Below are 27,191 nucleotides of genomic sequence, written 5' to 3'. Positions count from 1 at the left end.
AGAATGGAAATAAAATGTAAATCAACAAACTAGAAAATAGATTTATGATAAAGAATATAAATTGATAAAGCCCCAAACTAATATTTTGTAAAATCAACAATATTGGTAAATCCTTAGCTAAGATAAGGAAAGTCTTTTCAATAAAGAGTGCTGAATCATTTGGATGTAGGCATGAAAAAAAATATATATGTTGACTCCACAAAAAGAATCCAAAATAGATCATAGATTTTAATGCAAAATGTAAAGCAATATAACAATAAAAAGAAAGCCTAGACATCAGTCTCTGTGGCCTTAGGTTAGGTAATGATTTCCTAGATGGAACATGAATTACATTACACATGAGTCAAATTTGATAAGTTGGACTTGAGCAAAGTTAAAACCTTTTGCTTTTCAAAGAATCATATTGATTCCAGAAAAAAGAAGAAATATGTCCACATGATGTTCAAAAATGTTCACAAAGGCTTTTCATAATCGCCTCAAATTGAAAACAACCAAATGCTCATCAACAGGTGACTAAATACATAAACTCTGTTTCAATCATACAATGCAAAGACAGGAACAACTATAAATTTTCGCATCACATGTGTACCAATGCATACTGACTGAAAGTGTTTAGTAAAAAGTTAAAATTAACATAATATTGTATGATTCCATATATAAAAAGTTCTGGAAGTGTCTCTAAATTATGATAGAAAGTAGATTTACAGTTGCCTGGGGAAGAGAATGGAAGGGCAAATACATTACAAAGGAGTTTGAGAAAACTCTTGGGGGTGATGTAAATGTTTGTTTAGGTTATTGTGATAGATTTGAGGGCACATATGTCAAAACTGATCACATTTTGCCTTTTATATATCGGCGTTGTACTATAGTTCAACTCTATTTCAATAAAATTTTCCACAGAGGATATATATTTTTTTAATTATTTCCACTAAAGAAGAATAAAATTAAATACTCAAAATTGTTTTTTTTTAACGTTTATTTATTTTTGAGACAGAGAGAGACAGAGCATGAACAGGGGAGGGCAGGCTCCAGGCTCTGAACTGTCAGCACAGAGCCCGACGCGGGGCTCGAACTCACGGACCGCGAGATCATGACCTGAGCCGAAGTCGGACGCCTAACCGATCAAGCCACCCAGGCGCCCCTCAAAATTGTTTTAAAAAGCAAAAAAATGATGACGTGCTCTAAGAGCTATCAAATTCAGTTTCAACAAAACGAAACAAAAATTATTCTTAAAGCAATGATTTAAGAGTTGAAAAAAACTATTTTATTATTCTTAAAATAGATTTACCTAGCCAGCTTCTCATCAACAAGATAGGAACCACAACCTCAAGGAATGTTCAAAGAATTGTCAAAACATTCTTTTACATAGCAAGTTTTTTTTATCCTATCTAAATAAGAGATACTATATAATTCGCTCATAAGCTGTATTCTAAACATTTACTTCAGAAAAATGAAACAGGCTGACCAATGTCTAAAACTTTAAAGCAAAGAGGAAATACATCTGTGACCAAAAGCAACTTGTACTTTATTACATCAGTCGTTGAAAACCAGAGTATTTGGGGGTTATTTTTTTGTATTAAAGTATTTACGTTCTTAAAAGGTCACAAGAACATACAATTCATACTGCAGTTCACAATCATTTGTGTATATCCCATTATTCTCTACCTAGTTGAAATCAGTAATAACTAAAAATCTCACATCATTATATACCGGTGTTTCACATTATCTTGATATTTTTCTCCATTTATCACTTTAAAATTTGAATTTAAGTTGAGGTTTGATTTAAATCTGTCAACCCCAGTGTTCTAATAAAGCGTGAGTTCCATTTTATTCATTCTGTGTCCATAATCACTCAGTACTGATTCCGAATCTTAAAAGAGCTTAATGAAAAGAACCAAGGTTTGACCTAGTATGGCTTTTTAAAATTCTTTTCAATGAGGTTTTAAAATATAGACACTGAAATTATAGGTCTTAATTTAACTTCTAATTTATTTCATACTGGACACGTACGTAGGCATGCATGGAGGACAACGAAGAAGCTACAGGGAACCTTTGAGGGATGTGGGTCTGCTTGAGTCAAAGCATTTTTAAATGGTTGAGTATAACAAAGCCCCAAGAATCTCTTCCTTCCAACTTCTTATTTGACATAAATGGTAACTGAGGTTCCAGGAATGCAGGTCACACAATTAATCAGCACCAATCCTAGTGCTGGTATGTTAACCTGATACTGTCTATATGAGCCAGTCTGCCTTACCCTGTTTTGGAAATATCAACGATATTCTTTTCTCATGAGCTCCACTTTTCTGGACACTTAGAGCAGTGATTTCGTAATAATTCTGTGATCTGTCAAAAAAGCTTTTAAATGTTTACAAAACGCAAAACAAAACGTCTTCTATATTAAGTCTTCTTAAGAGAATATGATGCTTATCACTTTTTTTAGGACAGTGGGAAGGGGCTGGAAGTATTCTACAAACTTCCTCTCTAAACTGGTTGGGCAGTTCTAATACAAAACATGCTTCAGCACTCTTAAATTTTTGCTTATGTTGGTCCAGATTACAGAAAAGGAAAAAAATAATAAAGTAAACTTTGGTTTAAAATACATATTTTGAATTACAAAATATAAACAGACATGTTGAAAGTTGGAGAAATGTTTATAATTTGTTACAAGTGTTGTTGACATGAAAAAGATATATATATGTACACACAAAATAATGGGAAAATACCAGAAAACAGTATTAGAAAAGAAAGCTAAATAAGTTATCAGCATCACTTCTTCCTTTGTGTCCTGAATAATATCATGGCTTTTTTGTTTGTTTGTTTCTGTTTTTAAAATGTATGATAGTAATAAAATGACTTTCTTGGAGGTTCCCTAACTTTAGCAATGAAATCAGTAATTTGTGATAGAATTACTTAATATCCTTCATAATTTTTTAGAATTATTTAATTGGCCTTTCCATGAATTTCTTAAGAACATTTATGAAAATAATATGGATTATTTGTGCTTGTTCTTGAGAAAATATTTGCTTTCAAAAGACATTCTCAATAAGAAAATACACCTTATTTCACAGTTACCCCCATATTCTGTCAGTATTAATGTACTATAAATTACCCAATAGAAATGTGTTATCAATAAGAGCATCTTGGGGCACTTGGGTGGCTCAGTCAGTTAAGCATGTGACTCTTGGTTTTGACTTGATCGTGATCTCACAGTCCATGGGTTCAAGCCCAGCATTGGGCTTTGTGCTGACAGCGTAGAACCTGCTTGGGATTCTCTGTCTCCCCCTTCCTCTCTGCCCCTTCCCTGCTCTCTTTCTCTCTGAAGATAAATTAACATAACACACACACACACACACACACACACACACACACACACACACAAATTCATTTAAAAAGAGCATCTTATACATTCCCACTAAGACAGCTATGTCTTCAATATCAGAAAACCTCCAAAATTGATGATTTATTGAAAATAATATTAAAACTCTTTCTTTTTTATGAACATATATATGAAATTATTCTAAAATCCCATGCAATGACCTAAGGTGGATTGAGCATTCGCATTAGCCCTCATATTCCCCAAACCACACAAAATTATGAAAACCCTTGTATTTATTTAACATCTCTCCTTGTCATCGTTTGCACTTCCAGACAATAAACATTACTTCCATAAAATATAAGTGCTGATCCATCCAATCATTTTGAAAACACTATTTTTGTATCTTAGGAGGATGCAAAATATCTCAACAAAGTAACCACATATGTGAAACACAGGACCATCAATCTTAGAAATAAACAGATAAAACTCTAAGGAGATACTGACAACCACTGAAAACGAATGCAGTTTAATGTATATTGTGTTTGGGTTAAAGGCTGCAAAAAAGGAAAAATGAAAATCACAGTTTTCAGAATAAGCAGTATGGAAAAGCATTCAACACACGGCACTGCGAAATGTCGCACAGCATCCACTAGATGTCTCTAATAACTGACTTTGGGTGGCCGCATTTGTTCCAGAGCTTGCGTTAAATAGTGAAATCATGAATTACACATGTATTTTGATTTTCCTACTCAAATTCATACTTTCTAAAGCAGAAAAAAGCTGTTCCAATAAACAGACAAAAAGAAAATAACTTACATTCAATATCAAGGTACATGCTCTTTTGGTGCCCTCCAATCCTACTTGCGGCTTCACAGTCATATCTCCCTGAATCTGACAACTTCACATCTTTAATGTGCAGTGATGAGCTTCCATGCTGCCCTTTGACTTCGATACGGCCGTCTGGGCTCTGTTTGCATCGATTCAGGAAAAAGAAAGATTTTACGCTTGGTTCGTGCAAAATGATGACCAAACATAGGGCGTTTATCACACATACAATAAATGAAAACAGAAAGTCTTACCTGCATTAAGGATTTTTAAAGTCATGTTTCTGTATTTATGATTTACTGCTTTTAGCTTTTCCATTTTTACCTGCCCATTTGCTCATAGGGAACCTGACATGTAGTAAAGACTTAAACACGTGTTTTATCAACCTCCTTTATATAATGCGCTCTTTGTTTTTTCAAAACCTTGCATGTTCTTCTAGGAAGGGCTTTGTTGGCTTCCAATTATGCTCCTTGCAAACATAGCAAAACAACAATGCCTATTCATTTCTGGCTAAAACTCACCAGTCAAAATGATATTCTTGTTTTCACCTTAGTTCCCTATTTCACCATTTAAAGGCAATGTATCAAGATGTATGACAACTGAAGCCCAAGAGGAATTTATAGTTATTGTTGAATGAATGAAATAGTACTGTTCATAAGCCTAATTAGCACTGTACCTATCACAGGTAAATTATTAAAAACAGCACTATGAAAGTCACTCTTAGAAAGTCAATGGAAACAACATAAAAATGATTAATCATGTACCCCACGAATATTGATTCAAATCAAGGAATTGCTCATAATCCAATAGTTTATAGATTATATTTCAAATAAGAATTCTTGTGTGCAACCTAATGGGTAGAACTACAATTATTTTCTTAAATCACTTAAATGCCTTTATAGCACACAAGTAAAAACACAGATAGTTTACTCACTGAATTTTACTTTCTACAATCAGGAAATATAGTAAAATTTGTCATTTTGTAATTCATTTGAAACATGTACTTTACTATTATTGAAATGATTATTTTCAACGTCTGAGGTTTTAGTGCCTCAATAAACACTGCAGGCCACACATTTATTTTGAAATATGTAAGTTATTATGTAATAACATAATGGTTGTTTAATTTTCTATGTAACTGAAATTGAAATAAATTTCAATACATGTGTGCACTTTGTATTATTAAAACTTGGTGTTTATTTTCTTGTATTCATATCAACAGACTATTTTAAAGCTCTTTTTCAAACATGAAATTGCTTGGGACACAATACAACCATTTTTTGCTTTCTACTTTTATATAGGAATGTAATTACTACACAATCATATCAGTCACTCATAATTTATTTACTATCATTATCATAAAAATGGTCTTCAAAAACAAAGAAACAAAAACATGCTGGGGAATGTATTATGCAACTTAGATCAGGATTTCTAGGCCAAAAACATGTTCTCCAACTTTCAAGAATTGCTAAAAAATAGTAAGGTGAGGTTTTCAAGCAGAAGGCATTCTCTTCTGCCAATATTTAAGATGTTTGGCTGCCAACCCAATTACTTACTTGAGAGAAAAGGAAAAAAAATGCAGAAACTCACAAAAGTTAAAATTAGAATGAGTAAACTCAAAAGCAGAATGGCCATTTGTTATACAAAGTAACTACTTTTCAGTCACTAAGTGGGTATTCCGAGTTCTTTATCTTACTGCAATTCTATTTATCATTGGATCTCACTGAACTATCCTTCCTTCCTTATGTGCAGACTTCCTTTGGCTTTCAGGACACCCACACTCTCCTATTTTTTCTCCCAGTGTCATTTCTCTGTCTACTTTTTAATCTGGGTTGCAGCTTCCTCTCTCTCTGGAGGCCCCTGTACTCTGTCCTAGACAGTCTCATCCTCCCCCTTACACTTGCGATCATTAGTCACCCTTCTCCATCCAGAATCCCTTTTTCTCTGGAGAGTTACAGGACCAGATACCTCTCCTTCAGGGCCTTCTTGTTTTATGTGTTTCTCCAACCAGTACGAACAAATGTGAGCACATCACTCCATCACCCAGAATAACTTCTTCTACCCCTCTTGTCTTCCCTTCCATGACTGATACTAATTCTTTCCCATGTCCCATGCTTGACTGTGTCTTCAGTCTTGGATCAGTTTCTGAGCCCTTATCTATTTATATTTTAAATGATGACAATGATTTATCATCTTGCTCAATATTATCATTTTCAATGTCTAGCAACCGTGTTTCCATAGACCTCTCTGCTCTCTGCTTCTACTATCTGGAACCTTGGCTGTGCTCTGCGTTGGACGGATGCTCACGCGCATCTCTGGATTTCAAGAGAACAATCACACTCAGGGTGAATGTGACCGAAAAAGATTCCCCGACTCTGCAAAAGCCATCAGCATTATGTTATTTCCCATGTTTCTCTAGCAAAATCTCATTGCAGATGCAGAAATTCTTGTGTAGCTAAGAATACGTTTTTTAAAAAGCAAACTTTTAATTCTCATACCAACTTCATGAAGGTTTCACATCTGCTGCGCTCTATGATCGTGAATAACATTGTGCTGATACCTAAATAAACTCCCAGTGTCTCAACCTGACATTTCAGTACTTCCATATGACATCACCTTTCTAAGACATCACTTTTTTGTCTAAGCACACTTTACAAGTTGGATACCACTAATTTGGATTCCAATTAATGTGAATTACATGTACTGTTATTTCCATAAGCACTCTCCACAGACCTGTTTCAACCTTTCCCTCTTTATCTCTTCCATATTTACATGGCAGGATTCTCCCACATTCTTTTAATTTCTTGGAAAAATATAAATTTATATTCAAAACAGTCCCCGGTTGACTATTTTAAATAATTATTAAATGTGGTAGAACATGCCAATATAGTAATTGCTTATAATTACTACTTTGAACTCTGTGCATTTCTTAGGACACACTACTTTTCTAATCTTATTGAAACTTCGGAATTCATCCTGTAGGGTGATATTATAGTTGAACAAAGGTGAGAACATTTTTATTTTTATGGTACTTTATGTTAAAGTCACCTGGACTAGTACCAAGGACAGGACCATTATATTCTAATATCTTATAAGGCAAATTAAGTTATAGTGAAAACGTAAATGTGGTTGAGTAAAGGAAATATATTCCTCCAGCTATTATTTAGTATTATTATTATTTACTATGATTAACAACTTGCACTTATTATCTTTGTTAATGTGATAAAATAGCTTATTAATGATACAAAACAAATTCTTCATTTTTCTATTAGGAAAAATACTGTTCTTTCACAGAATTGAAAGGCAAATATATCTCCTTTGAAAAGAAACATGTGCTTTTGTTATTTCCTGTTGTAAATGATATGGTTTTGACTTGCGAAAAACTACTGGTGTTTGTAAAATTAGTATGAAATTAGTAAAGATGTGGAGATTGAAAAGTTATTTTCAATGTATCTGAAGTTATTAACAGAAATTCTGGAAGAACAGAATTTCTTTGGGAAGGTATGTGATTCCCCGGGAAATCATAAGTCACTTTCAGACTTGACATTGGCTCTATAATAATTACAATATCCATTTGTCTCAAATACTTATACTAGAAGACCAAAGTCATTCCTTCTCATATCTAACATTTCAAAGGACATCTTTCTCTTTGTGTCACAAAAAGGCATTACACATTTCTGAAAGAAAATTAATTTATATCTTGGCTTTGATTCACCACCTACTGAAGAAGATTCATTTAAGACATCTGATATTTGACTGAGACAGGTTAATGGGCATATTAGCTGTCCGTCTAGTATTTTCAGGTTCTATCATTGCATTAAGTAAGATGATTGGAAAGTAAAGTGCCTGACTATACATTATTATTCCAATCCTTTTTAGAAAGGCACTCTTTGAAATTTGATTTAATGTTATATTCTTTGCCTTTCCAGAAGGTCAGTTTTAGAATTGCTTATTTGAAGAGTATTTCAATATTTTTATAAAATGTTTATTGATAGAGTTTACTGTCCTTTGAAGAATCACTTAATGAAAAATGATTGTGATAACTACCTTCTGGAGTTTAATTCCAACACAAATATTTTGTTGTCAATTTTAATTGTTGGACATTTGAAATTATACAATGTATCCTGTTTATTAGTTGTTTTTGTAACCTTACCTGACTAGACATCTATTGCCAAGTTTAGAACCCAATTGTAGTACATAACACATTTGAGTTGCCTGTATTCCCAATCTTTCTTCTTCTTTATACTGATGTCTTTGACAATTTTTAGAGTCACTGACCCCTTTGGCCTTTTGCGAGATTTGTGAATCATGTCACTTAGTTATTCAGCAATTGTTTTCTGGTGCAATTATTCTACAAGATGCACTTAGGCACTGGGGATACAAGCTGAGCAAAACTGAACAATTTTTACCCTTTGGGAAATTAAAGTACAACAGGTATCCATTTTTAAAAATAATGCAAATAGGGACGCCTGGGTGACTCCGTTGGTTAAACGTCCGACTTTGGCTCAGGTCATGATCTTGTGGTCCGTGAGTTCAAGCCCATTGTTGGGCTCTGTGCTGTCAGCTTAGAGCCTGGAGCCTGCTTTAGATTCTGGGTGTCCCTCTCTCTCCACCCCTACCCCACTTGGATTCTTTCTGTCTGTCTGTCTATCTGTCTCTCTCTCAAATAAATACACATTAAAAAAAATATAATACAAATAAACTGAAAGGTTCCAGGTAGGAACACCCAAGTTTTATCTTGGGTTGAGTAAATGGAGGGGTAGGGTAGAGTCACAGGCATGTTCCTTGATAAAACGAAAGTGTGGACTATGAACTGTAAATAGTGAAAGAGGAACAGCTTTGCAGACACAAGTCCAAGCCTGCGCCCCCAGAAAGCATATGAAGGAACTGAGAGAAGCCAGCAAGCACAAAGGAGAATGTTAAGGGCAATGCGATCTCCTCATGTTGGATAAGCAGAGACAGCATATATAACCCAAGACAAATGTAGACATACAGAAAACATGTACCCCTTTATTATACATTCTGTTTGCCTTTTCATAATGGCATTATATCTCCGCTGACTATAAATTAAGCTCAACTTCAAATACTTACAGGTAATGTCAAAGCATGACTACTAATTATATAAACAAGAAAACACTTTCCAAAGGTTACTGGCATTAATTTACTCAAACTCATCTCCTAAAATTGTGTTAACATTGTGTTCAGTTGAACAGTTTCTGTAAAGAATTTTAAACAGAAAGATTCTCTTCCCTCCTTATAAGATCCTTATACTTGCTCTTAGCATTAATTTCTCTTTCCTGGGGGTTTGTTCCCAGCTTCCTAATTTTCTTCCTATTTTGGTTTCATAAACAACTTTTGTACAATTAACCTTCTTCCTAGCATTGCAAATTCATATAAGGAAGAGTAATGTGTACAATGTAACTACTTAAAAAAATTAAAGTTTATGTATTTATTTTAAGAGAGTCAGAGATACTTTGAGCGGGGAGTGGGGAAGAGGAAGATAGAGAAGGAGACAGACAGACAGACAATCCCAACCAGACTCGGCACTATGAGCATGGAGCCAGACGTGAGGCTCTGAACTCACAAACCAAGAGTCGATGCTTAACTGACTGAGCCACCCAGGCGCCCCTATACAGTATAACTCCTTAACTTGCATAGTTTTTCACGAGGTTCTAGTGCCCTTCTCTTCTCTTTGCATATAGAATCAATAATTTATTCAGCAAACAGAAACAGAATATAACAATGATAGCAGGTAACAAATATAGTAAACGGTAGTTAGACGTTATTTTCAATGTTTTACACTTATTAGTTCACTTAATCCCTATTATAAGATTTGGACTAATATTATCCTCACTTTAAAGATGAGAAATTGAGGAAACAATACATTAAATACCCAGTTTCCAAACAGTTTACAAATGATATGACCGAATATCGAGGCTGTCTGGCCCTGGAGCTCATGTTTGGAATTATTCCCTCTATGGCCCATCACCTGAGCCATAACTATGTAGTTGAAGTACACATCTTACGAAGGCTGAGTAACAGGCACTATACTGGTTTCTGAGGATAGAAAAATAGATCAGAAAGGCAAAGCCTTTAGTCTAATAGGTCAAAGGCTTAGACGAAAAAAATGACAAACCATAATACATGCTGGTATAGATGAAATACAGGAAGACACATAATACAGTCTACAGGGGTGGGGAACACCTCTTGTAGGTATCTCTGTCTAAACTGAGACCTGAAGGGTAAGTAATAATAGTAAGACGGGCACCAGACTGGCTACATAATTTGCAGGGCCTACTGCAAAATGAAATGTGGGGTTTCTTATCCAAAAATTATCATGGATTTCAAGGCAAACATAGCAATATATGGAAGCAAATACAGGACGCTTTTGAGTGTCAGGCTCTATGCAATTATGCACATCATACATTCATGAAGTCAGCTCTGGCCAAGCAACAAAGAGGGAAAGGTAGGAAGGAAATGGGAACCAACAGACCTGAACTAGAAGGGAAACTGAATCATTCAAAAAGATGACAGAAGCTCACTAGAACTGTAATATTCAATATAAAGTGGAGAGGGATAGGACATAAAGTGTCTGGAGAGGGACAAGGCTGCCATAACAGGCCTCAGAAGTCAAGGGAAGATCACTGAAAACATGAAAAGATGCTCAAATTCATTAGCTACCATGAAAATGTAAATCAAAACCACAATACCACGTCACACCCTCGGGGCTGGCTGTAATAAAAAAGACAGATAATAGTGTTGGCGAAGCTATGGACAAACTGGCACTTTCATGCACTGCTGGTGGGTGAGAATGTAAAAAATGGAGCAGGTGCTCTGGATAAAAAGTCTAACAGTTACCCAGAAGGTTAAACATAGAGTTATCGTATGACTCAGCAATTATATTCCCAAGAGAATTAAAGATAGATGTCCACAATAAAACCTTACATGTGAACATCCATAACAGAACTATTAATAAAACCAAAAAATTAAAGCAACACACTGTCCATCTATTAATGCCTGCATAAATAGAATGTGATATATTTACACAGTGGAGTATTATATAGCAATAAAAATAAAGTACTTACACAAACTACAATACGGATGAGCCTTGAAAACATTAGGGTAGGTGAAAAAAGCTAGTAACAAAGCCACATATTGAATGCTTCCATGTATATGAAATATCCAGAATAGACAAATCTATAGACTCAGAAGTGTATTGTGATTGCCTAGGAGTGGCCGGTGGTGTGAGATCGGGAGCAATGGTCAAAAGAAGAGGAATTTCTTTTTGAGACAATGAGAATACTCCAAAATTGATTTTGTGGATAGGTGCACAGCTCTGGAAATATACCAACGTGCATTTTATTGTATATTTTAATGGGTGAATTTCATTCTATGTGAATTATTTGTAAATAAAAGTATTGAGAATTAAAGACAAAGGAAGGATTTTGGGTGTTCTCTAAGCAACCGGAAAAGGACATGAAAGGTTTTAGGGTTATAAGGCAAATGCATTTGCTATTTAAAAAAAATCACTCATGCTGCAGGGTGAAGAATGAATTCAAGAGGGGGAAGTGAGGCCCATGGGAAACATACTGCACTGATAAGGTGTTGGGGAAAGGCAGGGGTAGGAGAGATGGAGAGAAGTGAATAAATTCTAGAAATGTTTTGAAGAGGCATCAACAGTGTTTAGTGAATGTTTGGATGAAAGGTGGTGATGAAAGGAAAGAGGAAAAGAGTGTTTCTAGGTTCTGTCACAGACCCCAGGATGGAAAGTATTATCTGTCATTAGTAAACTATTGCATGTCTATAAGATTATATATATATATATATATATATATATATATATATATATATATACATTTATATATATATATATATATGCATATTTTACTATATGTGCCCGTATTTTAATAACTGGCTCACAATCTGTTCCACATTATATATTCAGTACTTTAAAACTGATATTTAAAATTGAAATGATATAAAATGAAACAATAAAATGAAAGACGAATAAACTTTTTCAGAGATTCTAATTTTAAAAAATTATATGAGCCAGGTTCCAGCTAACAATTGTGAAAATAATGGTTTGCAGAATGTGACCTGCTTATTTTCTATTACTGCCTGGATGTGCTACCAATGCCAGCATAACACAGCAGCTAAGACTGCAGAACCAGACTGGGAAGTTGACATCCTGATTGTGCTTCCTCCAACCTTGGTGACCTGGAGTTAGCTACTTAAGTTAGCTGTACCTCAGTTTCTCTCTCTGTAAAATGGGAATAAGAATGCAACATTCATAATATTGCTATGGAGATTAAATGAGCGAATATTTGTAAAGAGCTTAGGACTTGTTAGTACACGATAAATACATTGGCATAAAACATCTGATATCCAGATCTAAGGGATAAATATACTAGCTTATACAACATCTATTTCATTGTGATAGCTGAAGGCATTCTGTCTCAAAGAGAAATAATAACTCTCCTATTTTCTTCTTACTCACCAGTATTTTACTGCTGCTAGACTTTTCTCACAATCCTATGAACTATATCCCAATTATTTATAATATTTTGTCAATAAAAACATAATATATTCAGTAAAGAACAAAATTAAAATGAGGACAAAAAACTACTATAGAAGAATAAAATTTCTACTGATAAATGATAAAACATTTCACATATAAATAATTACTGAAAGATGGGATTTATATTTTATTGCATCCATAATACTACTAATAAAACTCTAGATATTGAATTTGTCCATAATTGCCATTACACTTGTGGATGGTTTGCATGTATCCTTGACCTTGATCTTCATTAGGATGAACTTCCCTGTTCAACTCCCATGACTCTGGGGTCAAAGTTCAGTCTTGTAGTTGTTACGTTGATATGAACTCTATGATACCATTCAGTGGTCTTAAATTTTTAGATCCCAATGATTATACATCACCTCCCTCAAATTTATACTAGTCAAAGTGATATAAAGTAACCTGACTCCATGTATATATTACTGTCACTTATTATGATCATTCATTGTGATTGGACCTCTAAGAAAGTAAGTTAGAATTAAGGGGAATATGCTTGTAGTATGGTTGACCATAATTCTAGCCTAACTGTTGGCTACTCTGCTTGACAAGATACTTATTTTTTTGTTGTGAAATTGTATGTGCAATTTTAATCAAATCTAAAGATAATAAAACAAAATGTTCGATATCAAGTTGTTCACAAAATTCAGAACATGTGAGTTTAAGTCATAAGTATGGGGCTAGCATAGAAAGTCAGGACCTAGAAAGTCCCACTGATTCAAATCATCAATGTATGTAAAATTCCAGTGGTTTCTCCAAGGTTAAGAAACCAAGAAAAATAGGATGATCACTATCATTTCTGGATTCCCATTTTGTTCACGTGTATCCTTCATAATGGAAAATAAGAAATGTAAGAACAATTGATTATTAAAAATATCGATAAGAAATGAAGCCAAGAAGACATTCCTATCTAAAATTTACATCTCTGCTGAGGTAAAATTTAGTCACACAACCATGAGAAGACAAAAAAGACATGTGAAAAAGTGAGGCATGTGATACTCTAAACCTTGTTAGTCAGCATTTATTACAAGATGCTCAGATGTGTTGCAATAACTTCTGCCACATGATTGAACTTATCCCGTAAACACCGATATCATGTTATTCAATCATACTGCTCTGAAAGTCATGTGAGTAATTGCTAGTAAGCCTGGATTCCATGATTTCAAGGTTTTGAAGAAGTCATAGGTCATCTGGTACCATGTTTTTTTTTAATCCAAAATTTAAAATGTCTTGCTATCTCACACAAAGATAGCCCATTGGAAAGAGATGAAGCACAATATCAAAAATATTAGAATTGGAATAGCATAATATTAATAACTGGCAAAGGTGAGCAACAGACACATGAGATTTCATTATACTATTCTTTATGTCTTTGTTCTTAATTAAATCATACATTTTACCATAGGGAATTTTATTTTTTCTTTTTTTAATACAATTTATTGTCAAATTGGCTAACATACAGTGTGTACAGTGTGCTCTTGTTTTGGGGGTAGATTCCCGTGGTTCATCACTTACCATGGGAAATTTTAAAAGGCATGGTCAAGATGGATCTGTTCCTTTAGACCATTTCCTGAACTGTTACAACAGTTCTGGTATACCAGAACCCAAATTCAAGTCCAGGGTGTGCTGCTGCAACCTACTTAAAAATCCACCAAGTTTTTAAATTGAAAGACACTGAGATTTCAATGTCATTTGTTTTGCTAGAGTTATCACAGTACAAGTTGAGTAGTATATGGCATTTAGTCTTTGCTGCTTTTCCCCACATCTGGTTAGAAATGCATAAGATTATGCAAGCTTAGTTCTAGGTACATGAGAAATGTTATTATCATCAGTGTTGTAACCAGCTTAACAAGTATGGCAATCTAGTTCAAACTATAGACAAATAAAAGATGTTTTAAAAGCAAGCAGCACCACACAAAATAGGAAGTAGTATAATAATGTTAGATGAAATGATTACAAAATACCAGACATAAAGTCTATATATTCAATAAGGGCTAACTATAGTCATTATGTTTTCCAATTAGTACATCTTTATATAAATCCCTGCAAGATGTTCTATAGTGGATTTTTTTCCACTGCAGTATGAAGAAACTAAAAATATTTTGGAAACATTTTTTCTTTGTTCTATATAATAAAATAAATAAAGGCCCCATCCTTAGTCTTCTCTGGTTTTTTTTCCTGGCAGGAAAAAAAAAGACAAGACTACTCAAAGAATATATATTAGTTTGCTTCCTGCTTATATTCATTTGAATAAATTATATTCTTTGATTTCACTAATCTTTTCTTCTGTAGTATCTAATCTGCTGCTTATCCCATATCTTTTTCACTTCACACATTTTTTAATCTTTAGAATTTTACTTAATTTGTTGTATATCTTTCATGTCTCTCCTCATTATGCTCATGCTGTCTTTTATACAGTATACACAGTATATGTAAAAAACACAAATGTGAATGTTCCTATCTCCCATCTTCTATGTCATTCATGGATCTGTTGCTATTGATTAATTTGTTATTCCTTACTATGAGTTCTATTCTTATGCATCTTGCATATCAAAAATTTTTGGAGGCCAGACATTTTGAATGCAGCATTTTTTTATTCTTTTAAATATGCCTGGTCTCTTCTTGGAGACCTTGTTAAATTCCTCGGAAACAATTTTATTATTTTGAGAATCGTGAACTTTGCTAGGGGAGTTGGAAGCAATATTCAATTCAGGACTAATTTGGCTACACTACTAAAGCTACATTGCTCAATATACCAGTGGTTCTTTCTGTGGCTGTGAATAGTCTCCTCCCACACATACACCTATTGGTACTCGGCTGCAGACTCTTGGGAAAAGTGCTGAAGACCTCTGGAGCTGACTGTGTGAATTTCTCTCTCCTCCACAGAGCCCTCTCCTCTCTAATATCCCATCCTATGAATTCTAGCACCATGGATCACTCAAACTCAGAATGCTGTCTCTTCAACAAAGAGAAACAACCAGACTGTTCATCTCTTGGCTGTAGCCTGGAAACTCTCTTGAGACATTAGGCTTGAGAAATCATAGGACTCATGTCATTTGTTTCTTTTCTCTCAGGAATAAATGTGCTTCCCATAATGTCATAAATTGTGTTTGTTGTTGTCATCATTTAAAGTCAGAGTGTAAATCAAGCCATTCTTTATCCATTATAAAAGTGAAGCTCTAACAAGTATTTTAGATTGTCACTAATGCCACACTTAACACCAGAAAATGCAATGCTTTTACCCTCTAGTGACCACTTTTTGTCACAGATACGAGAATTCTCATAGTACACAACACGACACACTTAACAACATCATTTTTATCACACTGATGCCACAAATTAAAACGTACCTAGCTAGGACAAGCTAAGATGGCAGAGTAGTAGGAGGCCCTTAGGCTTGCCTCATCCATTGCATACAGCTAGATAAAGATCAAATCATTCTGTATACCCAAGAAATCGGCCTGGAGGCCTGACAGAACAAACTGCACAACTAGAGGGAGAGACAAAGTCACATCATGGAAGGTACTAGGTGCAGAGATGTGGTTTAGGGGGGAAATGAATCATAGGTGCTGAAGAGTGGAGGGAACCCTGGTCACAGAAAGAGGAGAGAGAGAGAGAGAGAGAGAGAGAGAGAGAGAGAGAGAGAGAGAGGACTTCACAGGGAATCACACAAGGATAACACTTCCCCAAAGCCGTTGACTGGGAAAACGAGACAGGCTAATTATAGGGAGTTTTCACAACCAGCAGGACTCAAATACTGGTGTTTCAGAGGTCCATGGAGTGGCCGGGGTGAAGGCTTAAGGGCACTGCAGTGCTCCTATGGAGAAGGGGGGAAGATAGCCTGGGAACAGACAGTGAGATCTGAGGATCCCCTGAGAAGTACTGGGAGAGACATTTTCTTCTTCTTGGAGCACACTGGGGAGAGGTGGCATTGTCTCTCCAGTGACAAAAGAGCTAGCCGGTGCCATTTTTGTCCCTTGCCCCCCAGCATAAACTAACTTCAGTTAGCAGCACAGCACCAACACTGGCGGCCTAAACTGCCCTCACCAAGGCCCATCCCCTGCACTCTGCTGGTGATGTTTTTCTGGGGCAAGTGTGCCTGAGAACCAGCATAGTGGGCCTCTCCCCTAGAAGACCAGCACAAGCACCCCCCTCTCTACTCACACACCATGTCAACTGAACCAGGTGTCTTTTATCAAGCGGACCAGAGCACATCTAGTTAAAAGTCACCACACTCTGTCCAAGGTCCATACACTCCCCACTGCAGGAAAGGAGAATCTTGCAGAGGACTGACCTGAGGGAAAGAGCAGCCAAAACACACAGCAGAGTGCACAGAGCAGACACAAAAGACACTTCCTGAAGCACTGGGCTCTGGAGAGGATATCACCTCTTCTTAACAAAGCCATTACTCTCAGCAGCAGGAAGCATAACAGGCTTTCCTAACACACAGAAGAAGACAGAGACCCAGACAAAATGCCAAGATAGAGGAATTCATCCCAAAAGAAAGAATAAGAAAAGTTAATGGCCAGGGATTTCATAGAAACTTATATAAATAATATGCCTGATCCAGAATTAAAAACATGAAACAAAAGGACACTAGTTGGGGTTGAGAAAAGCAAAGGAGACACCAGGGAGTCGCTTATTGCAGAGATAAAAGACCTAAAATCTAGTCAGGCTGAAACAAAAATGCTATAGCTGAGATGCAAAAACAACTGCATGTAATGACCACAAGGATGGAAGAAGCAGAGAAACCAATGATACGGAAGATAAAATTATGGAAAATAAAGAGGCTGAAAAGAAGAGGGAAATAAAAATATTGGATCAAGAATGTAAATTTAAGGAACTCAGTGACTTTATAAAATGTAATAACATTTGTACCCTAGGAATCCCAGAAGAAGAAGAGTGGGAAAAGGACCAAAAGGTTTATTTGAGGAAATTATAACTGAAAAGTTCCCTAATCTGGGGAAAGAAATAGACACCCAAATGTAGGAAGCACAGAGAACTCCCATCAAAGTGAACAAAAGCCAGCCAACACTAAGACACACTGTAGTTAAATTTGCAAAAAATATAGAGATAAGGAAAAAATCCTAAAAGAAGCAGCAAGAGAAAAGAAATCCCTAACTTACAAGGGAAGACAAATAAGGTTAGCAGCACACCTCTCCACAGAAACTGGCAGAACAGAAGGGAGTGGCATGATATATTCAATGTGCTGAATAGGAACATTAGGCAACCAAGAATAGTCTACCCAACAAAGCTGTCACTCACAATAGAAGGAGAGATAAAGAGTTTCCTAAACAAACAGAAACTAAAGGAGTTTGTGACCACTAAATATTAGTGACCACAGAAATATTAAAAGGGACGCTCTGAGTGGGAAGGAAAGACCAAAAGCAACAAAGACTAGAAAGGAGCAGAGACAATCTCCAGAAATGATGACTTAATTAGTAATACAATGTCACTAAACTTATATCTATCAATAATCACTCTGAGTGTAAGTGGACTAAATGTTCCAATCAAAAGACATAGAGTGTCAGAATGGATAAAAAAATAAGACCCATCTTTATGCTGCCTACAAGTAAGACTAATTTTAGACCTAAAGACGCCTGTAGATTGAAAGTGAGGGGATGGAGAACCATCTATCATGCTTATGGGTGTCAAATGAAAGCTGTAGTAGCCATATTTATATCAGACAAATGAGATTTTAAACCAAAAACTGTAATAAGAAATTAAGAAGGGCACTATATCATAATAAAGGGTTCTATCCAACAAGAAGATCTAACAATTATAAATATTTATTCCCCCAACTTGAGACCACCCAAATATATAAAGCAATTAACAAGAAACATAAAGGAACTCATTGATAATAATACAATAATAGTAGGGGACTTTAACACCTACTTACAGCAATCGACAGGTCATCTTGGCAGAAAATCAATAAGGAAACAATGGCTTTGAATGATACACTGGACCAGATAGACTTAACAGATATATTCAGAAAAGAACATCTTAAAGCAGCAGAGTAAACATTCTTTTTTTGAGTGCACATGGGATATCCATCCGAATAGATGACATACTGGGTCACAAGTCAGGCCTCAAAAAGTACAAAAAGACTAAGATCATACCATCCATATTTTCAGATCACAATGCTATGAAACTTGAAGTCAACCACAGGAAAAAATTTAGACAGTTGAACATGGGGGAGAGGAGAGAGAAAGAGGGGCAAACTATAAAGCACTCTTCACTGTAGAGAACAAACTGAGGGTTACTGGAGGGGAGTTAGGTGGGGGGATGGGCTAAATGGGTGACGGGTATTAAGGAGGGCACTTGTGATGAGCACTGGGTATTATATGTAAGTGATGAATCACTGAATGCTACTCCTGAAACATATTACACTATATGTTAACTAACTAGAATTTAAATAAAAACTTGAAACAAACAAAAAAATGGAAAGAAAAAAAAACCCTGGTAATATATGTGTATGGTTTTCCTTATCACATCATGACAAATACATATTCAAATGCTTACATCACTGGATACATAAGAAATTTTATATATATATATATATATATATATATATATGCATATGCATATATATATACACATAATTATTATTATCTGTGTCCTTAGTATTACAGCAAATATATGCTCCTTTATGAATAGAGAGCTATGCTGAGTGATTAATATACTTCATTTAAATGTTTATAACTATACATTGGGTAGAAGTTTGAGGGAGGTAAAAGATATATATCCATAGAGCTATGCTGTGAACTCTTCTCAAGCTGTCTAACTCATACATAATTAACATAACTATCTTCAGTGAAAGCAGTGTGTATTTATTGAAACTGCTTTGTATAAGTCATGAACATGAAAACCAAAACTACTCGCCATACACCAAAATACCAAAAACCACAATTTCATCAAATCATTTTGTTACACATACATAGAAACAACCTACTTCCAAGAGATAGCTAAAAATTAAAACTGTATGTAACAAATATATAAATGCCATTGACCTGCTTTTGTTTGTGGCTTGGATTTTGCTTGTTTTATAGTAAATAGTAACCTACCATAAAGAATAGGCAAGTTAAAAGAAAGACTGCATATACAAATGAAACTTTATATAATTGTTAGAAATCTTCAATTAAAGAGAAGGAACTCTTCAGAAAGGACTTGATACAAGTTATTAAGATAATGCAAAGGAGGAAGAGAGTTAAAATGTTACACACACACACACATACATACATACACACAAATACATACATACATACGCACACACACACACACATAATCAAAAGCTAGAAGATTTATTAAAACAGTACCCAAATATGGTATAAATGGATCAATACTACCACATTAAACCACGGAAAAGACAAGGTACAGTGTGAAATTTGTCAAAAACCTTAAGAGAAGATAAAGAATCTTATATTTCTATATTATATACCTTGTATAAAACAATCCAAATTATGGATCAGACAGGTCTGTGATGAATCTTTACAGTTGATGTATATAAATCATTAGATAATGAAAAATTATGAACATTATCATTAAAGTATGGTGGAGCTAAAGACTCAGGAAGCAGAGATGGTCTGGGAAATTATACTACCTTTGCTACAAGACATAAAATTGATGAGAAACAGCTTTCATCAAGCCTCTAATTGGGTGTTGGAACATGCAGGTATAAGAAGAGGTCAAATAATTATACCACAGAGCATTTTATGAGAAGGTACTAAAAAAGCATACTCTTAGTGAATAAATATGTAAAGTGCTATCTCAAGGTACTGATCAAAACAGCCATCCAGGCATGATTCTTGTAATATAGGAAGACATAGATAGGCCTCAATAAAATTCTCTAATAAAATCTTCTCTATGGTACACATAGGAAAAGTGTGCAATTCCATTGTTTGGTAATCTTCTACATCTACCTATCTTGTGTATGGGATTCCTTTAATTATTACCTTTTCTATCATTTGCCTCCAAAGATATTTTAATTTAAGGATACACAAATTATTAACTTACTAAGCAACCAAAGGATTATATCAATTCATTCAAATTATTGATCAACAGATACGCTACTATTACTTGAGCATTACATGTTTGTGTTTTTTAAATTCTGTCCCATATATCCAGTTCCTATGACTCTTCTAGATATAGCGAACTTCAGAGTGAATGCAAATATCCATATAGTAAATTAGCTCTAGTGTTGCAGCTATAGATTAAGTTCCTAACTGGCTTTGAATTTTGTAATTGAAAGAACAGTGGTCTGCACTTCATCCTCAGTTTACCTAAAGAACTCAACAATTAACCTAAATATATTCATAGTTAATATCTGTTAAAAGTCAATAGTCTATCATATAGACTTCAGTTTGGCAGTCAAGAACTCTCTCAGAAGACTCGAAAGTACTGGAAACTGCAGTCAGTACTTCAAAGATTTGTGATTGTTTTCACTGCACTTAAGACTTGCTATGTGTAGTCAGTGTTCCAGGTAAATAAAGTAGACACACCATTGAAAAACTTGCAATATCCAAGGAATTATAGAGGAATATGAAATCTTACTTGGCTGAAACTAATTGATCTTAATAGTAGGATATGAGGGGGGAAAGGAGATAACAGAGACTGGAAGAGTGGCTTACCATATAGAGCCATGGAGGTAATAGAAAGACTTTCCAAATGATATGAAAAACTATTGGAGGCTTCTGAACAAAAGAGTGAAATTATCTTACTTATTTCAAATCTTTTTTTTAATATTTATTTTTGAGAGACACAGAGAGACAGAGCATGAGAAGGGGAGGGGCACAGAGAGAGAGACACAGAATCAGAAACAGGCTCCAGACTCTTAGCTGTCAGCACTGAATCCAACACGGGGTTCAAACCCATGAACCGTGAGATCATGACCTGAGCCAAAGTCAAAGGCTTAACCGACAGAGCCACCCAGGCGCTCCTATCTTGCTTGTTTCAAATGGGGCAATCTAGCTCTTCTATTGAGACTAATGGGGGGCAAGGATGGATGCATTGAGACCTCTTAAAAAGTTATTGCAACAATCCAGGCAAGCAGTTATGATGGCTTGGACCAGAGCAGTAATAGGTAGGTGTTAAGAAATAATCAAGTTTAGGATATATTTAAAATTTGGCTAACAGGATTTGCAACAAGAAAATGAATATGGGTATATGAATAGACAGGAATCAAAGATGATTCCAATATATTCAGTCTATATAACTGGAAGGAAAGAGTCACCAGTTAATGAGGTTGGGATGACTAAGGAAGAAGCAAATGTGAAGTTCATGTACAAAATTGCACTGGGTATTTTCACTTTAAGCTATTTATTTAATATCCAAAGGGAGCTGTCTGGCAGTGAGGAAGTCCATTGGTTGAAATTTAGAGTTTACTGGATCCAAGTGGTAATCAAAGCCATGAGAGTAGTTGAATAAAGTCCAAGGAATAAGTATAGAAAAAGGAATTCAAGACGGGACCCCAAACTGGGGCCCTTGATCACTTAGAGGTCAATTAGAAGACAAAAACTGATCAAAGGGTATTGAAAGGAGTGAGAAGTGTGACAAAAGAAAAACCAGGAGCATACTGCAAGCCAAAGAACATGCCTTAAGCAAAAGAGATAATTTATAACCAGTTCATTACTGCTACTAGGCAGAAAAAAAAAATGAGGACTGATAATTTGCCATTAAATTTAAGAAGATGAAGGTTACTGGTAAACTTTTCAGAGAGCTTCAGTGGAGTGATATGACCCAAGTTTTTATTCAGGAGATAATTGGAGGAAGAAAATTAGATCAAGGTTAAACAACATTTTTAAGGGATTTTGCTATGAACAGAGGATAGAGAATCAGATGGCCTGTGGAGGCTATATGGGATTATCTATCTATCTGTCTATCTATCTATCTATCTATCTATCTATTTATCTATCTTTCTATCTTTCTATCATCTGCCTGTCTATATGCTATTTACCCACACATAAATATACTCCCATGTATGAAGAGTATGTGTAGTAAGAATTGTGTATGTTACACATAAACATATAAAATGTATGTTATAGATAAATTATGTTATGTATAACATACTTAAAAATAAAAGAAAAATAATAGACTATTTTTGAATCTTGATGGGAATGATAAATAAGGTACTGACTGAGGAAAAATACTGGTCAGAATAGAGACCTGAATCCATCATATGTTAGAGAGGGTACTAGGATCCACGTAAAAACTCAGATATTTCACTCATGGTAACATACAGGTCCAGTTATGTATGCGTGTAGATGTAGCAGTAAGCATATGTTAAAGTTTTCTTTGTTTAATTTCTTAGTAAAACAAGAAGCAGGTCATCAGCAAAGCTTTTGGGGATAGAGGAAATTTGCCAATTTGAGGATAGAGGAAATGTATAAGGTAGTTAACTAAAATTGGCCAAGGAAATGGACCAGGAAAATATGGGATGAATGGTACACGACACAAAGTGCAAACATTGGGTGTGGGCCACAACTTCAAAGAGAGACCATTCAGGAATGAGGACAGGTTTTTCCTCCAGGTAAGCTCAGCTGTCCTACCACAGTGTGGAATAGACATGGAGGTTAATTAAACCATGAGTGGTGTTTTGCCAGAAATATTGCACGAAGCCAAAAAAGATCGAGGAGTGAATATAATGTCATAATTATACTAATAGACAATGAAATTTAGGCTGGGGATTAAGAGAAGTGAGGAAGATGGGTGGTCTGGGTCAGGGAAAAAATGGTAGGATTCCACAAATATTAGAGTTACATTGCTTCTACATATTTGATAAAGGACAGATACATTTTTCTTATAAGTGGATGCACTATTATTTATGACTCTAAAAATAATCTGGAAGCTGAGATAAGAGATTTAGAAAGCTAGAGAAGAACATTTTGTGGATTTCAAAACAACAGTAATGATGCTGTTCCAAGGCATCCATCATGACAATGCAACACTATACCCAAGGTGACTTACATCTAAGAGATTTTTGTCCCACCCCCAACCCCTATCATAAACAAGTTATGCAAGTTGTTTGTTACATGTGTGCTTAAATATTTTCACAGGTAGGCTGTGTCTTTTATACAATAATTTAAATTTATTTTTCCATAAGTATTATTTAAAAAAATTTTTTTTTCAACGTTTATTTATTTTTGGGACAGAGAGAGACAGAGCATGAATGGGGGAGGGGCAGAGAGAGAGGGAGACACAGAATCGGAAACAGGCTCCAGGCTCTGAGCCATCAGCCCAGAGCCTGACGTGGGGCTCGAACTCACGGACCGCGAGATCGTGACCTGGCTGAAGTCGGACGCCCAACCGACTGCGCCACCCAGGCGCCCCTCCATAAGTATTATTTTAAATTGTACCAAAATGACTGCATAGTTGTCATGCATTTATTCAAATTTACTTCATCGTTATTTCTTGAATTTAATTAATATTAATTCACTAAATAGCAACTTACAAAAACCATAAAATTTATTTTTAAGTCTATTAATGTGCACTGACATCTCCATATTTCTTTATTGCAATATATTTATATTTTTTCAGGGATAGTACTAGATTGCTTCATATGAAGAAATAAGTATCAACTGAATTTGATGTAGGATAAAGTACGTGCATGAGAAAATATATTCTGCTACAAAGCCATAGCAAAATCACTTTTGGTATATAAATTGCATTTTCCCCCAAACAATTATTGTAAAATTGTGAACTAGCATTTTATCACCTTACAAACTTGATGACAGTTTCTTTCAAGTGGATATTCTTACAATACATTTAAAAAATAATAGTTCATTAATAAATAGTATTTTTAAAAAGAACAAAGGCATTTTATTTTTAAAATGTTTCACAGAGTTTTCTCAAAAGTAGTTTTTAAAAGAATATGTTGAACTTATGACTTGACTTCTTTGATAATTGTTATTCAAGCTGTGGGCTGGAAAAGAAATTTCAGGAAGCTATAAATGATTGAAAACCCTCCTCTCAGCAAGCTCAGAAGCATCCAGGAAGATTTTCAACCTGCCTAATTATATTCTACCACCTACATCAGATGGGGAATAGAGGTATCCATTTTGCCAATTGCCCAGCAGGGACCTATAATATTGCTCTCAGAGCACTAATATGAAAAAATGCATTAGAAGGACCTTAAAAATGTCATTCAAATACAAAATCCTTCAGCCCATTATCTCTACCAAAGGGCGGGGAGGGGGACAGGCATTCAAATCTACATGTGCCAGGAGTATGTTCTTCGACATTCTTCTCTACAATCAGAAATTGACTTTTTTTTCCCCAATGTAAAGATATTACCAAGGTAATCTTAACTTTTCTCATAATTGAATTGTATGGAAAAGCTATATAGAAAAAGGAAATGCAAACACACTCCCTCACTATACCAAGGTATTTGAAAATCATGAACTAAAAATTAGTAAATAATTTAAAAAGGGCTTAACATCGGAATGAAACTATATATTAAAAATGTGTGATTATCTACTGAGTTGATAAAGAGGTTTACAGAATAAGGAAATGTTAGAGCTTAATGGGGACTTAGTGTATAAACAGTGGGACTGTACCTCGGAGAAATATGGCAGTATACCTGATATGAGAGAGCAGATAAATGGCAAATCTAGGAACTGCAAAAAAGAATCAATGTTATAACCACTACAAAACACTAATCCATTATTAATTTAAGAGAATGGGCATTCTCTCATTTGAAATTTAATTACTTCATTATCTGTATTCTCTGATTCATGAAAGTCTATGCCTTTTCTAAAATTTCCACACTTTTGTCATACAATTACCCACATTAAGCAATATGGCTAGTTCAACTATATGTATGGTGGTCTTCAAAATATTTGTTGAACACATATATCATTACTGCTCTTTCAATTATTTACTAAAACATTTTATTGGTTTTGTTTGCCTGTTTGTTTTTTGCATTACAGTTCTCACTTTGGCCTCTGTTCCTGTGATTCTGTTTTGTTTTGTTTTGTTTTGTTTTGTTTTGTTTTGTTGGTCTTTGAATCAGGTACTAAGAATTGCCCATAACCGCATACCAAAATGCATCTCCTAGGTTTGATAAAAAAGTAAAATTCATCATAAAAGCAATAAAAATACAGCTGTAAAAAATGTGCCCAGATGTACAGCTACTTAAAAGATATACAAAAGATATGTATATACTGTCCTTCATACTTAAAGACGATGCTATAAATATGCCATCATATTTTAGTTTTTCATTTCACTAGAGCATTTTTAATAAAGTGTAGGTATTTGAAACTCTATTGTCTCTCTTTTTTAAATCAGTAATTGTGGATTTGTTGATCTCATTTTGGTATTTTTTTTTCTTTTCTGAATGTTTATTTTTGAGAGATGAGAGGAGAGAGAGAGAGAGAGAGAGAGAGATCCCGCACATTGGGGGAGGGGCAGAGAGAGTTGGGGCACAGAGAATACAAAGCTGGCTCTGCGCCAACAGCCGAGAGCCCCAGTGGGGCTTGAAGTCACAAATTGTGAGATCACAACTTGAGACAAAGTCGGATGCTCAACTGACTGAACCACCCAGGCACCCCCATCATTTTGGTGCCTATTTAAAGAGAAAAAGGAAGTTCCAAATCTTAAAATTTCCCCTATAATACCAAGGTGCTACTAATTATACCATTATTTTGATTTTGTTTTTGTTTTTGTTTTTTAAATTGGAGTCTAAGCAATTTTTACCAGCCTGGAGCAAATTAAGTAGAGATATTCTTTTTTTTTTTTCTTTTAAGTTTATTTATTTAGTTTTGAGAGAGACAGAGAGAGTGTGAGCAGGGGTGTGGGGCAGAGAGAGAGAGAGAGAGAGAGAGAGAGAGAGAGAATATTAAGCAGACCCCATGCAGTCAGCACAGAGCTCGTTGTGAGCTCACAAACCATGGGATCATGACCTGAGCCAAAATCAAGAGTCGGATGCTAAACTGACTAAGCCACCCAAGTGCCGCAAGTGGAAACATTCTGATGAGAGTAGACCTACTTTCCAACATGCGTGAATACAGAGGCCACTCAGAAGAACAAGTCCATCTGGGTCTGTGATAGGACAGAAAAATATGCCAAAGCTGTATTCATAGCCTTGTAAAAGTTCACTTACATACTCAAAGTTGATATTTTGGATGTGAAAATTGCATAATTCAAAATTGCATATTCATAAGGGAAAGACTGTGGATTTTAAATATGCTTTGATTCCATCTCCCCTTCTAAATTGTATGTACCATAAAGCAGGAAAATCTTTTCACTGCTGCATTCTTTGTGCCTAGCATAGTTCTTGCAAACAAACACAGTTCATGCAAACAGTAGTGTTTGTTGATAGTTGTTAAATGAATTTGGGTACGTGATAAAGAAAACATTAGTCATATGAAATCCTATCATTTTAAAGATTATTTTACTGCTTACATTTTCTGCAATTTATCTTTTCAAGAAGTCATATTTGCTTTAGAGTTAGAAAAGAAACACAGAAAAGGTTAATGT

General features: G+C 35.1%; 1 protein-coding gene across 1 annotated transcript in view; it reads right to left on the bottom strand.

The window, feature by feature from the left end:
• Positions 1-27,191, bottom strand: part of NCAM2 (neural cell adhesion molecule 2) — a 215,915-nt gene that overhangs the window by 131,899 nt on the left and 56,825 nt on the right. Inside the window, exon 7 of the mRNA XM_047099839.1 lies at positions 4,133-4,283. Within this exon, the coding sequence (XP_046955795.1) occupies positions 4,133-4,283 (151 nt within the window). The remainder of the gene's footprint in view (positions 1-4,132; positions 4,284-27,191) is intronic.

This window comes from Lynx rufus, unplaced genomic scaffold (genome assembly GCF_022079265.1).
Source record: "Lynx rufus isolate CCGP_SWC_20201006 ecotype Redwood Valley unplaced genomic scaffold, mLynRuf1.p SCAF_5, whole genome shotgun sequence".
In the NCBI taxonomy this organism is placed as follows: Eukaryota; Metazoa; Chordata; class Mammalia; order Carnivora; family Felidae; genus Lynx; species Lynx rufus.
The sequence above is the reverse complement of the archived record's forward strand: the minus strand, read 5'-3'. Positions and strand labels throughout refer to the sequence as shown.